Source organism: Jaculus jaculus, chromosome 4 (genome assembly GCF_020740685.1).
Source record: "Jaculus jaculus isolate mJacJac1 chromosome 4, mJacJac1.mat.Y.cur, whole genome shotgun sequence".
In the NCBI taxonomy this organism is placed as follows: Eukaryota; Metazoa; Chordata; class Mammalia; order Rodentia; family Dipodidae; genus Jaculus; species Jaculus jaculus.
Window position 1 is genome coordinate 14,181,740 of NC_059105.1, and position 16,164 is coordinate 14,197,903.

Genomic DNA, 16,164 nt, shown 5'->3' on the forward strand with positions numbered 1-16,164 from the left:
CGCCCCCGGCTCCCACTCTCATTAAGTCATTTTTTCCCCTGTTGGAAAGTCCCCGTGCCTTGAGCGCAGGGGCTGCGGCGACCGCAGGCAGCTGCCGGCAACCACATGAGAGGGGGTAGGAGGGGAGGAGGGGGGCCTGGCCATTGTCCAATGTGGAAGGGCCCCTGCCGGGGGCTAGCTCGGGGCGCATCAATTCGGAGGAAAGAGGGAACGCGTGGATAGTTTTGGCCTTGCTTCCCACAAGGGCGCATTTTGCAGTTCCCAAGTGCACCTTTGAATGCCCACCCCACGTTGCGGGGTCGTCTGAAATGCAGGCAGCCTGATTTCTCATCCCATTCTAGTCTGACTGACTGCCTCTTCCGATCGGTCCACCACCTTCATTCTCTTGGTTCCCTACTACCTCTCTCCTTGGGGGACTATCTAGGCTCCATTAGACCCTACTTCTATGTCTGCCTATACAGAGGTAATCGAGTGCCCATCAGGTCAGAGGTGCAGGGGGGACAGGAGAGGGCCTATCTTCCTCGAAATGAACTCTTGCCACTTTCTGTTCACATTCCGTGTCTCACCTCATGCTTCCCCAGCTGTTGGCAAGTTCTCCTGCCCACCTCAACTCTATGCTGCAACTTATTTTTAGCTCAGTTTCCCTGTCTCCAACCAGCACATTATTCCTTGCAGCGCCCTTCAGTCAGTATTCATAAATCCAGCACCTCTTGGGCCCCATTTTCTCAATTCCATCGTCTTCATGTGTCCCTTAGAGCCCTTACAGTGTCCCATACACCCCTTTTATTGTGGGACCCCCTTGACCTAAAGCCTCAACTTGCTTGGTTCTAGGAGATGCTGGGGAGCGGGCAACACTCGATCTGACCCCCTTCCCAATTTTTCCTCCTCCTCCTTCCTGGGCATGCTGGCATATTTCAGATCACTGACGACTCACTAAAACATGCCCCTCCCCTCCTCAGTGTCCAGCCCCCGCCCTACCTCATCACCCACCCTCCTTTCCCAACGCCTGTGCTGTGCGGTTACCCCCGTCGTAGTCCATCAACTTGATCCTAGAGCGCTCATGTCCAGTCTCCCCTCCCCCAGCCCTGTCCTTGGCAAGCCTGGAAAGCAGAGGGTGAGGTCAGGGCTGATGCTGTAATGGACACTGCTGGGGATGGGACTACCCCCCTCAAGGTGTCCCAGTTCCCCCAGCACCCCTCTCCTCCTCCTGAGGATGGGAGGCAGGAAGGGGGCGGGGAACCCAGCCCCCACAGCTCTCTCCTAGGTGAACAAGAGGAAAGGAATGAGGCAGGTGTGTCTGACTGCTCCTGCCCACCCCTCCTTCCCTTCCCGGGGACTCTCAACCTCTCTCCGCCTGCCTTTGGGGCTGTCTTTTGGGGGAGGGGGAGAAAAACTGTCCTCTACCGAGGCTGCACCCTGCTTGTGTGAGAGGGCTTGCTGCCTTTGGTGTGCCTGCCACAGCTAGAGGACAGGGAGCCAGGGGCAGCTAGTGAGGTAAATCCCCCCAGCTGCAGGGACAACTGGGGTGCAGCATCCCAGAGTCTCCTTTGTTTCTTCTCACCCCCCCCCCACCCAGCGGTAGGGAGAATGGGACAGGGGCAGGGAAAGATTTGGGGTTTGTGTAGGCTAGTCGTTGTGGAAAGGAACGAGGCTGTCCACGTTTGGTTTATCAAGGATGCCCTTAGTTCAGGAACTGAGGTAGCCAGCAGTGCGAGTAGCAGGAGGCCTGGAGGAAATAGGAGGCCTGGGCCTGCGTGAAGCACTTGGGGTGCTCTCCTCCCACCCACCGCCTCACTCAGATCCCCAGGATCTGTTCCAGACAGGCATCCAACCTGAGCCAAAGAGAAGCCAACCCGGACCCAAACTTCCAGCTCAGCGGTGACCTGGTGGGGGCACAAGGGTAAGAGGGATCACTGACCTCCTAAGGAGTACCCTGATGTGGGGCTCTGGGGGGCACAAGAAGCTCAGGAAAATTACTCCAGCGCACGCGCGCGCGCACACACACACACACACACACACACACACAGCCTTTCTGCCCGGACTCCAGAACCCAGCTCCAGACAGTGAGTCTGCCACCCTCCCCCACTCACCTCTTCCCAGCCGCACCTCCCGGCCCCACCTGCTCCCCCAGGCGCTGGGCTGGGTTGAGCTGGGTCTTGCCCAGGATTACTCCTCAGAGTGCCTCCTGTCTCTACCGACAGTTGCTGCTGGGCACGGCCACTCGTCCCGGCTTGTGGCAGAGGTCTCAGGCACCAAGTGGGCGGTTAGAGCTCTGGCACCCTTCTTGACATGGTTCCCGTCCCTTCTCCACTGTCACCACCCAATCCAATCCAGACCTGTCTCTGGGTGTTTGCAACTGTCCTTCAAGGTATCACATTGTTTCCCTTCATCCAGTTCCCATATGTTCACCATCAATGTGAGAATCAGAGCAAAACGCACCCCTGCTTAAGACTGCAGATTTCCCTTAAAATCCTAGCTTCTGGGCTGGAGAGATGGTTTATCGGTTAAACGCTTGCGTGTGAAGCCTAAGGACCCCGGTTCGAGGCTCTATTCCCCACTACACACATAGCCATATGCAGTGGCTGGAGACCCTGGTGTGACCATTCTCCCTCCCTCTCTCTCTCTCTCTCCCTCTTTGTCTCTCTCAAATAAATTTTATAAAAACCTGGGCTGGAGAGATGGCTTAGTAATTAAGGCTCTTGCCTGCAAAGCCAAATGACCCAGGTTCGATTCCCCACGGCCCATGTAAACCAGATGCACAAGGGGGCACATGCATCTGGAGTTCGTTTGCAGGGGTTGGAGGCCCTGGCGAGCCCATTCCCTCTTTCTCTGCTCTTCTCTCTCTCCCTGCCTATTTCTGTATCTCTATCTCTAATAAATAAATAAAAATATTTTTCAAAAAACCCCAGCTCCTTAGCATATAACCTTTGCCCGCCCTCTATGCTCCTTTCTGGCCAATCAGCCCTAGATTACTTCTCTCCAGTCAGAGTGGCTTCTCTGTTCCTCCAGAGCTTTTGGCTTCTCTGGCCTGTCTGGAAAGCCCTTCCTCTCAATCTCTACACGGCTTTCCCACCTTGGCAGGTCTCAGCATGCGTATCACAGATCGGGCTTTCCCTGGCCAGTGGTTTTAGTTGAAAGGGTCCCATCCCCCACAAATCAGTGTACGCCTAGTACCCTGCTTTATTTTCCTCATGGCCCATGTCGGAAATGGCTTTGTTTATACATTTACTGGTTTATTGTCCATCACCCTCAGCAAGCATGTAAACTCCAAGAGTGCTTCTCCCCTGTCCCCCCCCCCCGCCCCCAGTGTCACAACGAGAGTGCAAAATAAATATCCCTTAAATGAATGGTGAAAGGATGATATGAGGCAAAAGCCAGTGGGGGAGGGCCTCTGGGGCCTTGATGGAATCCCTGCAGCTCGATCATGCCCGTTTCTTCATTTTAATCTTCCCCAGTGTCCATCGGCTTCAGTTCATTGCGCCCATTCCAAAGGAATGAGAGAATGACAGGAGATAGGCCTGGAGGGCAGAGCTGCTCTGCTGACGCGTCCTAAGAGCGCGGGGCAGTCTCTAGCCCCTTGGCTGTCGGAGCTCGGAGCAGGAAGAAGAGGCCGGTCGACCTTAGAGCCCACAAAAGTGATGATGGGGGTCAGACACTGGCTGGACTACGCCAGTGATTCCAGACCCTCAGAGCTGGGAGGCCCAACCAACAGCGACGCTGTGCCTGGCTGAGGTTGCCAGAGGCTCCTGGAGGTTGGGGGCTTTCCTTGAGAACCAGGGGGGAGCCTGGGCCGTTCACTTGCAGACGCTGACCCACTCGGTGATGCGGCACTCCTCGCAGACCACGAAGCAGCACCAGTGGAAGCGACAGTGGCAGCGCTCGCTGCGCGTCTGGCGCAGGATGTTGTGGCCGCGGCCGCAGCACATGCTGCCGCAGCCGCCCGGGCCCGCGCTGCTCGTGTTGCACAGGCGGCCCACGGTGCCCGCCGAGTCCAGGCGCGGCTCGCGCTCGCAGAAGTCGGGCGATTTCTCGAAGTACACCAGATCGGCCGGACTGGCCCGGCGGCGAGGTCCGAGGGTGCCCGGAGCTGGGGACGGTGCCCCGCCGGGGCCGGACTCCAGCTGGCCGCCGTTGCGGTTGTGCGGCCGGATGAGCGTGGCGCGCTGGAAGCGGTGGCGCAGCAGCGCCCCCACCGCGCGGAACTCGGGCGTCACCTGCCAGCACGTTTTGAGCTGGCAGCTGCCCGACGTGCCGTGGCACTTGCACTTTCGCCGCATGTTCTCCATCACCGCCTGCGGAGGGAGGCGCCGGTGAGGGCTGAGGCTGGCGGGCCAGCGCCCTAGCCCTCTCCTTACTGACACCGAGGCTGGAAACCAGCTCCCATTGAGCAGAAGCGAACACTGAGGCCCGCGTAGGGGGCGCAGTCAGAATTCCTGCGGGCTCCCATCCACCTCCCACCAGGCTAAGCCCGGGAGGAATTCCCTCCTTCCTGCTCGGTTGTTGGGTGCCTTATCCTTGACGGCTTTAGTAGCAGCTGCAGGAGGCCCTTGAGGTTGGGGGCTCTTGTTTCCTGAGCCCTGGCGGATCCCAGGTCTTTAGGGAAATTCCCTCTTCTCCCACTCCTGGATGGGGGAGGGGGTGCACATGCCATAATAGCCCCGCCCCAAACCCTCTGGCATCCCTCCAGGACGTAAAGGAGTTGTGGGGGGAGGGGGGGAGCTTCCAAAGAGTCTGAGAAAGGCCTGCAACCTCTTATAGAGACAGAAACCAAAGAGACCTGTCCTCATTATGGTAACTGGGGCCTATTCTGCCTGTTGCTGAATGACAACGGGGGCCAAGCACTCCCTAGAGACAGAACCCAGATAGCCAGACCGTCAGCCCTATGAGAGGATCTGGGGCCCTCAAAACTGAGAGAGGCATAAGAGGCAGAGCCCGGCTGCCCTGGGCCCCGGGGGGCTGCACAGCTTGCATGCGCGGTCCGCGGTGTCAGCACCACGTGGGAACCAGCCTGAGGCCTCCCCGGGCCAACAGCTCCAGAACATCTGTTTCCCACAGGCTGCAACCATTAATTAACCAGTTAACGAGGACGAGGAGGAGGCACTGTCGGTCCTGGCTGGGATGGTATCAGAAACTTAGGGAAAGAGTCCCATGTACAGGGCAGGGCTGGGTGGCAGCTAGATGAGACCTAAGAGGGGGCGCCTCAGTTTACCCCACCTCTAAGTCAAGATGGTGAGAGGTGGGCAAGAAGGCCAAGGGAAAGGAGAATGCTGGGAGAGGAAGCCCCAGGAGCAGGGCCTGAGCAGGTGGGGGCTGGGTCAAGGGAAAGATGAGAGTGGGATCGCCAGGAATGGAAAGTGCTCAGCCACACTGCCTGGAGACAGAGCCTGCCTCTACCACGTTCTCACTACCTGCACCACCTCGGGCAAGCTCCTTAGTCAAGCTGTGCCTCAGTTTCCATATGTGAGCACATGATGAATGAGTGCTCACGTCACAGGTAAGGCCAAAGTAGGTTGCTATGGAGTGAGATGCTCAGAACTCATGGTGGACACTCCACAAATGCAGTCCAGCGTGCCTTCTAAGTCTCTATGCAGGTATTACTTTATTTTGCACGGATGACCTTTAGCATGAGCATTCAAGGGCAAAGAGGAGAGAAGAAAGGCTCTACAGTATAGATCTACAATGCCTCTAGGTACCTCACTTTAGTCCCCTCACTAGAGCTAGGGGACCTGACAACTTCCCGGCTCTACAGGATGGGAGACAGTGTAGCAGCCCAGATCTTGACGACGAGCCTGCTCCTTCCTCCCGTGGTTGGCAGAGAAAGTGGAAAGGTCAGGCTGCTCAGCAGGGTGTGCACTGACCCCAGCGTGGATTGTTTCAACTCCTAATTCCCAGGTCCAGTCCTGGCTAAGAATGCTTGCTAACTGCATTCAGAGGGGGCAGTGAGGGCTGAGGAAATGGCTTAGTGGTTATGGCATTTGCCTGAGGCGAAGCCCAAGCACCCAGCTTCGATTCCCCAGGACCCACGTTAGCCAGATGCACAAGGGGACGCACGCGTCTGGAGTTCGTTTGCAGTGGCTGGAGGCCCTGGCGCACCCATTCTCTCTCTCTCTCTCTCTCTCCTCTCTGTCAAATAAATAAATAATTTTTTTAAGAGGGGGCAGTGAGAAGGTTACTGGAATGGAAAGAGCGATGTGGTCCCCAAAAGAGGTGGGCTGGCCAGAGCGACGTGGACTGAGCCTAGGGGACTCTCACCTGCCTGCCCACTCGGTTGTTGTGGAGTCTCATGCGCGCGTGGATGTCTCTGTGAGGCTCCCGGGAATCTAGAAAGTCCTTAGAGAAGCGTTCTCCGAAGCCCACGTCTGGGCTGCAGCCGCCCCACTCCCAAGAGTCCTGCAGGCCTGGGCTGGCGGGAGGCAGGGCAGGGTGTTCTGGGACCCCGTGGCTCAGGCCCTTACCGCGCTGCAGCGCATCCAGCTGCAGGCGGTGCAGCTTCCGACGGAAGGCCTCTTCATCCCCTCGCCGCGCCGCATCGCAACCGCAGGCCCTCAGCTTGCCCAGAGCGCACGCGTTGGACACAGCGTGCACCACTCCTGCAGCCGCAATGGCGTAGGCGAAAGCACTCTCTCGGAAACCTACAATTAGATACCAGGAAAACAGGGACTCTGGAGAGGCCTTGATAGCCCGCTCAACCTTGCCATCACACCCAGGAGGAGAAACTGAGACCCAACGTAGGGAAGGTCGCGTACTAAGGACCCAGAGTGGGGAGGGAGCGGAGGCGAGAAATGCACTTGAATGACAGAAATGATAGATGGATTGCTGTTTGCAAGGGGTTCAATACCAAACGGGTGTGCGTGTGCGTGTGTGTGTGTGTGTGTGAGAGAGAGAGGGGGGGGGGAGAGAGAGAGAGGGAGAGAAAGAGGGGGGATCATTCTGCACATAGAATATAGGGGAGGTCTCCCCTTAGCAATTTTCTTTTTGCAACTCCCTTTCCTTTCTCTTTTTCATTAATACCCCTTAGCAAAGCTCAGAATTTGTGTGTCTAAATCTCTCCTCTAGGGCAGAAAATACCTGGTAAACACATTCTTTTTAAGATCAGGGATTTAATCTATTACCTTTCATGGTGATATCTGCAATTATTTTAAAATAGCCTGAAGAAGGAAAGTAACGTTTTACCCAAAGGACACATTATGAGTGGTGGAATTCCAGGCCTTCGGAGATGCCAGTGGGCAGGAGGGTAAGACAAGATCATCTACCCTAATCTATACTACCCTAAGCTTGCCTACTACTGTGTGCCCCCACCTTAGGCCCAGCCCAGTACCCTCCCAGATGTTCCCATCCTTAATCACAGGACATGGCTAAAAGCCACTCAGAAATGAGCGTCCTCCACTGCACACACGCACACACGCACTGCCTTGGTTCTGTCTAGGTCAGTTGAAGTTATTTCAGTTATGGCACAGGTGGGCCCAGTGCTGTGGCCCCGGGGCCAGAGGAGGTCTAGTTATGAAGGTGTATCCAGCTCCCACAGCTCCTGCAGGCAACTTCATGCTTATTCTGCAACTGAGAAAAAGACTTGCTAGGAGCAGTTTGCAGTACAAATCTCTGAGCAATCTCTGGACCCCTAAGAGGGCAGGCAGGAGAGAAGCCAGGAAGGTCAGCTCCCATGCAATGAGGAGACTCTGCCTGAGCCAGGAGTGCTTGTGGGAGAAGCCCAGAACCTGGCTGGAGGCTTATGACCTTACCAGCATCAAAGCCTGGGAGGACTTGCGTTCAGAGGCCTCTTGCGCCCTAGAGAGCTATCTAAGACTGGACAGAAGCCCTAGCCCATTCCTGCTTTAATCCTCACCCACCCCACTTCATAGACGCCTGTCCTTTTCTTGCCCAGACAAATTACAATAATGATACAAGCTCTTTTATAACTAAGAATTGATCTCTGGAGTCAAATTGCCAGGGTTCAAATCTTGGCTCTTCCACTGATTCCTTAATAGTTATGTGACTTTGGCCAAGTGACTTAACCTCCCCATGCCTCAGTTTCTCATCTATAAACCAATGTTATTATCATCTGCCTCATTGTTGTTCCAAGAATTAAATCAGTTATTAAATTTAAAATGCTTGAAATAGTGCCTTAGTAAGTACTACATAAACACAGCTCTCGTTGAGAAGTTCTTCCTGCTGTCAGCTCATTCAATCCTGCTGAATTTTTGAGGTCATTGTTTTCTGTTGCGCCCTGATCAAAGACAGCACAGCAGCTCTTGACCCATGTCTAAAATAACCATGTGGGTTAGTAGAAGCCTATGAAGCAGACACTCCTCTGCCTTCCCTTTCCAGCCCATGGCATTGTGACACCTTTGTGCATAAAGAGCCCAGCTAGGAGCAGACAAGAGGGGCATGAGGATGAGGCTGGAGCCTTCAAAAAGGATGCTGGGAACTGGCAGGAGCTTCCAGGGGAATAGAAGCTGCCACAGAGTTCTGGGGCCTAAGGGTAGACCCAAGTCCCCAGGAAGCACACCCTGCACTTATCCATTCCCTTTTATCCTGGAAGCTCCACACACTTCTCTTACTGCTGCAAGAGTCATCCTCCTGCCTGCTTTAGAACATCAGAAATCATCACACACACACACTCTGCACAAACTGGGGAAATCCAAGGACACAAAGATTATAAAGCTGGACATGTACCCAATTTTCCTAGTTCCCAGGGCCAGCAATTTTCTACTGAAGGACACCAGTTCCAAGAGAATCCTGCTGCTGACAAAGAAACCCAGGTATCCTAGTTTCCAGTTCTTATAGCCCTGTCCACACTTTTCTTTTTCAGCTTTTTTTTTTTTTTTTTTTTTTTTTTGAGGTAGGGTCTCACTCTAGTCCAAGCTGACCTGGAATTCACTATGTAGTCTCAGGGTGGCCTTGAACTCATAGTGACCCTCCTACCTCTGCCTCCTGAGTGCTGGGATTAAAAGCGTGCACTACCACACCCGGCTCCTGTCCACACTTTTCATCAGGCAAGGGCAGAAGGCTGGTCCTGGTAGGGAGGTACAAGGGACCAACCACCATCTTTGAGGCTCTGTCACGGTTAAAACAGCCCTACACAGCCATAAAGAATACCCTACACCATACAGCTCAAGATGCCTTCTCCTATGCCACCCCATGGCACCTGACAGCTGTGACAGCCACGTGTAGAGGTGACTGGGCCTGTGTGGCCACCCTCCACTCTAAGCATCCAGGCTCAGCGAAGTCCTGCCCACTGGGTCTTCCCCCAGCTCCTGTTCAGGGCCCCAGTTTCGGTCCTGGCCCCGACTGTCTGGGGCAGATGCAGGCAGTGTGCCATCTGGCCAGCTGGAGGGGGAAAGGGGTGGGGCCATGGCCAGCTGGGCTGCCCGGAGCAGAAGAGGGGGGGGGCTTGTTAAGACGCACAATTAGCCGCCCTGCCTTTGATCTGGGACAGGGACTGCCAGCATCTAAGTGGAGTCAGCTGCTACAGGCTGCGGCCAACGGCCAGGACGGGGCTGGGGTGGGGGGGGGAGGCTTGAAGGGCAGGGGAGGATGGAGGAAGAAACGTTTGGGGGGCCCCTGGGAACCAGGAGGGGTTAGAGAAGATGAAGCCCTTCCCATAAGAGTCAAAGAGGGAGGAAAGGAGAGAGGTCTGGTCCCCATTCCCTCTGGGAAAAGAATCTGTGCTGTGTGTTCCTTGTGCTTGAAGGGCGGGGGAGTTGTGTGCCTGCAGAACACTTAGGCATGACACTATTGGGTCTACATGTTTGCACAAACATGGGTAGGTTTGTGTGTTTGTGTGTGCATGTCAGCTTTATTTTTGGAGAATGTTCTCATTGCACAAGCCCACCTCTGGGCCCATGGTGGGTGTTCATACTGGCCTTGAAGTTTGGGAGGCAGAACAGCAGAGAATGGGCTTCAAGCTCTAAAGTCAGATGGTCTGCATGGATTATGGCTCTCCTTCTCACTTATAAAGCAAAAATATGGTTAATGGCAAATTACCCAATCTCTCAACATCATTTCTTTTTCCCTTTGAGGTAGGGTCTCACTCTAGCTCAGGCTGACCTGGAATTCACTATGTAATCTCAGGGTGGCCTCAAACTCACAGCGATCCTCCTGTCTCTGCCTCCCCAGTGCTGGGATTACAGGTGTGCGCCACTATGCCCAGCTTTCAGCATCATTTTTTTATACCATCAGTTTCTTTCTTTTTTTTTTTTAAGCATCAGTTTAAAGATAAGGATCATAATAGAATCTATTGCATGGGGATCATCTGAGGACCCTAAAGTATGGAGAATATACATATTGGTTTTTTGTGGTAGGGTCTTGCTCTAGCCCAGACTGACCTGTAATTCACTATGTGGTCTCAGGGTGGCCTTGGACTCACAGGGATCCTCCTCCCTCAGCCTCCTGAGTGCTGGGATTAAAGGCGTGTGCCACCACGCCTTGCTTGGTGAGTATATTTTAGAACAGTTCCCAACACATACAAAATATGCAATACTTGTTTGCTAATTCCTTGAATGTCATTAGAATAGTAGGACTTTTTTGTGGGGAAAAAAAAACAGGTTTATTTTGGCTTACAGGCTCAAGGGGATGCTCCATAATGGCAGGGAAAACAATGGCATGAGAGGAGGATGGATATAACCCTCTGGCCAACATAAGGTGGACCATAGCACAGAGGAGTGTGCCAAACACTTGCAAGGGGAAACTGGCTGTAAAACCCATGAGCCCACCCCCAACAATACACTCCCTCCAGGAGGCATTAATTCCCTAATCTCCGTCAGCTGGAAATCTAGCATTCAGAACACATAAGTTTATGGGGGACACCTGAATCAAACCACCACATCAAGCATGTGCAGTCTTCAGCAATAAGGACTCTTTTTTTTAAGAGACAAAGGGGAAGAGAGACTGTGAGAATGGTCATGTCAGGGCCTCCAGCCATTGCAAACAAACTCCAGATGCAAGTGACACCATGTGCATCTGGCTTATGTGGGACCTGGAGAATCGAACCTGGATCCTCAGGCTTTACAGGCAAGGGCCTTAACCACTAAGCAATCTTTCCAGCCCTAGAATAGTAGAATTTTATATGATTCTGATATAATTGGATGTGCCTCAATTTCCCCATCTAAGTGCCACCACATACCCCAAGCTCTGGATGCCTGGTTCTAAAACCATAACTCCCAAAGAGAATGAAGGTAAAAGGTAGGTGAGAAAGCAGAAGCTGAACCCTTGAAACTGCTGGTTTTGGAGGGGGCAGACTCCCACTTTCCATCCATTTCAAATACATCCGGGCCTTTGGGAGAGGGCAACACCTAAATATTATAAGTTCCCAGAATCTGTTTTGTCCATATACCATGCTCCCTTCCTCCAGCCTCTCCCTGATTTCCCATTCCTGTTCATACCACAGCTTGAGCCCTGGTGCCCCTTCTCCAAATGTCCTCCCTGTCCCCTACCTCCTGAGTGACAGATAGAAGGGTTCTCTGTTCCTCTTCTAACATGTTCTGCTCAGTACCCAGCTCAGCCACCAACGTGTACAATAAGCTGAGGCTACCATGCCCTTGGCACTTAGGCCATTGTTGCCCTTGGGCTGGGCAAAACATCTAGAATGGCCTTAGAACCCTCCCACGATTGTTTCCGACCCTCTCTATCACCCTGAAGACTCCTGTCCATGTTCCCACCTTTCTTCTGGTTCCTAGCGTCTCTTTGACTAGGTAAGGGCTATTCCCCAGCTTGTACACCCCAGGAACTCAACCACCTTTTGCCCTCCTTTCCTCTCCAAACATATCCATCCAGCTCAACCCCATCTCTGGGGAGGTGTGGGGTCTATGATATGAACAACATGGAGCAAGACCCAAGGGAAAATATGTCTCCTCCAGCAGTCTCTGAAATTAACATGGCAGAATACATTTCAAGAGAACCTCTTTAACAGCCTGGGTCCGAAGGGTCAGTGCCCTGACGTTCCACTTGGAAGAAAACCAGGTCACTTGGTCCCATAAGGATCAGTTTTTAGCTTGAAGTGATTCAGGAAAGAAACCAGACAACCAGGAGAGAGCCTCTACCAAGAGTGGCCTCTTGGGACAAAGTTAGCTAGTTCTGGTAGAAAGGACCCAGATGGGCCCGTAAACGAGTCTAGAGGAGCCCAGAAGCGAAGGCAGGCAGGGGCGCAGTGGTGGCAAGGCGGAGGTGTGGGGAGTGGCAGTTGTCTTTCCAGAAGCTACAGTCAACCCCTCTAAGGAGGGAGAGGTAGAAATGAGCTGTTGCAACGAAAAGGGGGAGCAAAAGCCACGGAGATAGGCGGAGTTCCTAGGCCCAGGGAAGTAACCCAGCCCAGCTGCCCAGGAGTCGCTGTCCCGCCTCCTCCCCCGCTGGGCACCGCCCCGCCCCGGCTAGCCCTGGCAAGTCTCCCCCTCCACCCTTAACCTCTCTCCTCCAGGTCCCCCCAGCTCACCTCCCGCTTATTAAACTGCAGGTGAACCCAGAGCACCTGGCCCTGCGCCAAACCCGCCAGGCTCCAACTGCTCCCAACTCGCCCCCAGCTTTCAAAGACCCCCAGGTCCTTCCGGGGCCGCTTGGGCCCATCAGGACGCCTGGGGTCCAGCCTAGAGGGAACAGGAGGGTGAGAGGGGATACTGTGGCCGAGGAGAGGGCTGAAGAGCTAAGCCTGTGGACAATCTCAAGCTCGGGCCTGCGCCCCAAGAGAGCAGAAGCGGCGGGATCCGGAGCTGCGGGGAGCGCGGGTGACCTCAAACCCTCGAGGGTGGCCCCGGGGCGCTCGGTGGCGGTGAGCGCCGGCCGGGCCCGGCCCAACAGGGCCTGGATGATGCTCGGGCCTGTCTGCCACTTGGTGTCAGCGAGCGCTGGCGGCTTGTGCGGGGGTCGGCCGGCAGATCTGGGGCGGGGGCGAGGGGGGGGGGATCCGGGCAGCGTCGCTCTTCCCGGGGGTGGGTTAGAAGGGATCGGGCTACGTGGGGCCAGAGAGGCGGGAGCGCGGAGCAGCGGGGACGCCTTCTCGGAGCGCCGCGCGGCTGGGCCCGCGAGCCGTCCGCCGAGGCCCGCGGGGATTAGTTCGCGGCTGCATGCCGCCACACGCGTCGGGCTGGGCTCGGCCGGGTAGAAACAGCGCCCGGGGCGCGCGGGGGAGGGAAGAGGGAGCGCGCGGGGGCGGGGCGGCGGCCTGGGGCTGGGCTCCGGGAAAGTGGGGTGGCTCCCTGGCTTGGAGTGGGGGGGGGTCTCTAGAGATAGCAGCAAAGATCCCGGTGGAAAGGTAAAGGCCCTGGCGGAGTTCTTTCGGAAGCTGGAGTCCAAAGGAGCCTAGCTGAGTCACCAGAAGCCAGCAGGCTCAGAGGCTTCTTGGGGTCCTCCGGGATCAAATAAGGTCACTTCAGCCCCTAGGAGCCAGGATCTTCTGGTCCCCACAACTGTCCCACCCAAGTAGCTGAGAGGAGGAGAGGTAGGTCGTTGGGGGCTGACCTGCAGGCATGTAATGCGTAGCAAAGCCAAGAACCAAGGCGCCCATCTTGCTCCAGAAACCCGCTTTAAGGCCTAGATGAGGCTGAGAGGTGGGTGGCATTGGAATGGAGTGACACAGATTCCCGCAGTCTCCACCTCGACCTCCCAAGGGATTGTCTAGGTGGGCCCTGGTCCACCCAAAAATTGGGGAGAGAGCAAAGGGAGGGTTGTGGCTCCTCTGAGCAAGGGTCGACAGGGCTGTCAGGCCTGTACACAAGCCCGCACACACCCAGAGCTCTGATACAGAAAGGGTGGGGGGGCAGTGAGCATGACACACAGGCTGGTGTGCAGACCCCACCACAGTGGGCAGAACTTCTGCGGGCCCAGGTTTACATACCCGCACCATGCACCAGGAAGTCCCTAGCAGGCCCTGGGAGCCTTCTCAGAGGCTCTCCATAGTAAGTGATCTGCTTAAGTATAGGGTAAATTGAGGCAAGTGACAAGGGTAGTTCCTGGGCCTGAGGTACATGACAGGGAGGGATAAGCCAGGGGCTCAGGCATGGAACCTGCCACCTTCAGTCACTTGGGTCTGCTCCTAAACCCTTGCTTTTCTGAGATTAAAAAAAGAAGAAGAAGAAGAAGAAGCAGGAGGGCTGGAGAGATGGCTTAGCAGTTAAGGCACTTGCCTCTAAGGACCCAGGTTTGATTCCCTAGTACCAATGTAACCCAGATGATGATGCACAAGGTGGTGCATGCATCTGGAGTTTGTTTGCAGTGGCTGGAGGCCCTGGCATGCCCATTCCTCCCTCTCTCTCTTTCTCGCTCTTAAATAAATAAACCTTAAGGGCTGGAGAGATGGCTTAGCGGTTAAGCGCTTGCCTATGAAGCCTAAGGACCCCGGTTCCAGGCTCGGCTACCCAGGACCCACGTTAGCCAGATGCACAAGGGGGCGCAAGCATTTGGAGTTCGTTTGCAGTGGCTGGAGGCCCTGGTGTGCCCATTATCTCTCTCTCTATCTGCCTCTTTCTCTCTCTGACTGTCACTCTCAAATAAAATGAACAAAAAAAATTTTTTTTAATCTTTAAAAAGAGAGAGTGAGAGAGAGAGAGAAAGAGAAAGAGAGAGAAAGCAGGAAAGCTTCATAGCTTGCAGATGCAGGGTTTCTGGAGTCTGGCAGAGATTAAGGGGAGGGCAGCTACCTCTGCTGAAGATGGGACTCTCGTAGGGGATTTTGTTGCGAGTCTCGAGGCTAGAGCAGTTCCAGCGCTGGTCCCGGAACTGATGTTGGCACTCGTGGATGGCGATCTGGATGCCCTGGATGGCTGAGGCGGCCACGTCAGGGTGACGCACACACACTTCCATCTGCCGCCGGCTCAGGCCGGGCAACGTCAGGCACACGGTGTTGGCGTTGAGCACAGGCTCTGGGGGTAGGCGGAGGCCCAGGATGTCGTTGGGTGCTGACCTGCAGGCATGGGAGACAGGATGGATAAGCATTTGGTAGGGTGTGTGTGGGGGGGGGGGCACCATGAGGGCTCTATTTAATAACACATTCTGTCTCAAAGGCCATAATCACTCTCTACCCCAACTCCTGATTCTGAAAGCAGGGCCATCAGTACACTCCTTTCCTCATGCCCTCCCACATAACCCACCCAGCTGCACACCCACACAGGTAAACACCCGCTATGCCTGCACAAACAGCGTTTCCTAAGCACAGCCCCCCAGGCACAGATGCCTCAAAGGGTGCCCCAGGAGCCCACCCCAAAGCCATGTTTCAGTAAGCGGTGCTTACGCAAACACGCTCTGCACACGGTGTGGACCACTTGCATCCATGCACACTTCATTAGGCACAGTTACAGACACAAAGACAGTGCACACATGTGCTTGCCATGACGTGGGTTAACCCATGCGCTCTCGATACACATGCAAACTGCTGCTCACCCAGCCCTGAGCCTCTGGGACACACGCACACACCGCTGTGCGTGACCTCACCTGAGATGGGTCTTCCACTCTACTCCCCCCCCACACACACACACTTATGCTCTTTCTTGGGGGTGATCTGCAAGGTGGAAGGAGGCAATTTGAGGTGGGGGCATATTGCCCTAGGGTGACAGGGACTCTAATCTGCCACTCTCCCACCCCATACACACATCTGTTTACTTCCCCTCCTAGCTGCCATCAACTTCCCTCCTCACTGCCTGGATTGCCCATATCCTGTCACTGGTCTAACCTCTTCCTTGGAAGGAGCTCCAAGTCTTTTGGTGGGGACATCAGCACTTCCCTGGGTCCCTGTCCCTCCCTCATTCCAAAGTCCCTTCCCCTGCCCTAGGCACCGGAGCTCCCCAGGCGAGGGTCCCAGCTCTTCTGGAGGGCGGAGCATGAGGTGAGGGCTCACCTGGGCACAGCGGCAGCCAGCAGCAGTAGGAGGAACAGCAGCGCCCAGAGCTCAGGCCGCGGCTGGGGCCAGGGTAGAAGCCGCAGCCAGGGGCGAGGGTGGGCGCTGCCCATGGCGCGCGGGCCGTGACAGGCCGAGAGTGGGGGGCTCACAGCCCGGTGGGACTGGCGAGCAAGGGGCGCCGGCGCATGATCGGCAGGGGTCAGGGCGGCTGCGACACACTGCTCCAACTCGGGTCACGGCTCCCGGAGCAGACGGCGCCCGCCTCTCCGTACCATGGGGCAGCGCCCCCGGGCACCGCCCTCGGGGGGGGGGGAAGCTGGCGAACCGGGCACCTCCTGGCA

General features: G+C 55.5%; 1 protein-coding gene across 1 annotated transcript; it reads right to left on the bottom strand.

The window, feature by feature from the left end:
- Positions 1-3,794: 3,794 nt before the first annotated feature.
- On the bottom strand, positions 3,795-15,933 carry Wnt10a (Wnt family member 10A). Its single transcript, XM_004662922.2, has 4 exons — positions 15,821-15,933; positions 14,628-14,890; positions 6,253-6,632; positions 3,795-4,292 (listed from the first exon to the last, which is right to left on the bottom strand). Exons 1-4 carry the CDS (start codon positions 15,931-15,933, stop codon positions 3,795-3,797), a joined length of 1,254 nt encoding a protein of 417 aa, XP_004662979.1.
- Positions 15,934-16,164: the final 231 nt, after the last annotated feature.

Bases quoted from the DNA above. Each gene is read 5' to 3' on its own strand.
- Wnt10a (XM_004662922.2), bottom strand. From the start codon at position 15,933: ATGGGCAGCGCCCACCCTCGCCCCTGGCTGCGGCTTCTACCCTGGCCC. The intron at 6,633-14,627 runs GTAGCTGCCCTC...ATCTAATTGTAG, and splicing joins GAGTCCCATCTTCAGCAGAG to GTTTCCGAGAGAGTGCTTTC. The intron at 4,293-6,252 runs GTGAGAGTCCCC...CTCCCTCCGCAG, and splicing joins ACAACCGAGTGGGCAGGCAG to GCGGTGATGGAGAACATGCG.